Below are 916 nucleotides of genomic sequence, written 5' to 3'. Positions count from 1 at the left end.
AAACGAATATTGCTTACCTCTTCTGGTTCGATGAATCCAGTCTGACGAGTATCGTACAATCGAAATGCAACTGTTTATGTGATCAGATTACTTAATTCTGTGGTTGTAATCAATATATAACAATGAACTTTAAAAACAAATTATAATATGGAATATATGAATAAAACATACATATGGCTTTATCTCTGTGGGATGAGTTTGGATGAAAAATGTTGAGAGAGTGTACAAACTCTCCAAAATCTATAGTCCCATCGTTTCTCATATCGAATAATCCGAATATCTGCATATTTCGTATTAGATTTTAAGAATGAAATTTAATACTTTTACGTATGAACAAGGTCTTAAGTTTATATATATTAGTATATAATATCTCATTAGAAAATTTACTCGCTCTGCTGAAAGACTGCGCCTCTTGGTATCCTTGATCAAGATATATTGAAATTTTTCCTGAAAAAGCCAACCAAATCGACATTACACGAGCACACCATTCTGTAATTAGTATAAAAATCTAGATGATATAATCTTCACGTTGTGGAAATAATATTTAGTTTGGATTCAAACTTTTGTCAAAAGATTGTCGTTGCTGAGACACGAAGTTAGTTTCTTGAACATTTCATGCAAAATTTCAACCTCAGCCTCGCTAACTGCAAACCCAAAACAGTTACGAAGATTTTATTATACTCTCTACAAACCCATGCAATAGTATTATCGTTACATGCAATATAATTCGCACTATATATAGTAACTACACATATGTCGTATATATATAAGTGGATATATAAAGTCGAGAGGTAGATAATTGAGTAGACATTACTTAGACTTACAAAAGGTTTGAGAAGCAAGAAGGGAAATATCTTCATGCCTTGTTCCTCCTAATTGCTTGCTGCAAACACATCCCATTTTACTATATCAATAT

At 31.7% G+C, this 916-nt stretch overlaps 1 protein-coding gene across 3 annotated transcripts in view; it reads right to left on the bottom strand.

The window, feature by feature from the left end:
* The window catches only part of LOC104707961 (calcineurin B-like protein 5), a 2,169-nt gene extending 1,253 nt beyond the window's left edge, over positions 1-916 (bottom strand). For all 3 annotated transcript variants that reach the window (XM_010424421.2, XM_010424423.2, XM_010424422.2), the window contains exons 1-5: positions 825-916; positions 562-644; positions 388-447; positions 172-280; positions 18-70 (exon numbers count right to left, since the gene is read on the bottom strand). In XM_010424421.2, coding sequence (XP_010422723.1) covers positions 18-70; positions 172-280; positions 388-447; positions 562-644; positions 825-900 — 381 coding nt within the window. In that variant the 5' untranslated portion in view covers positions 901-916. The remainder of the gene's footprint in view (positions 1-17; positions 71-171; positions 281-387; positions 448-561; positions 645-824) is intronic.

Source organism: Camelina sativa, chromosome 8, assembly GCF_000633955.1.
Source record: "Camelina sativa cultivar DH55 chromosome 8, Cs, whole genome shotgun sequence".
Lineage (NCBI taxonomy): Eukaryota > Viridiplantae > Streptophyta > Magnoliopsida > Brassicales > Brassicaceae > Camelina > Camelina sativa.
Note: the sequence above shows the minus strand (reverse complement) of the source record. Positions and strands in the feature narration are given on the sequence as shown.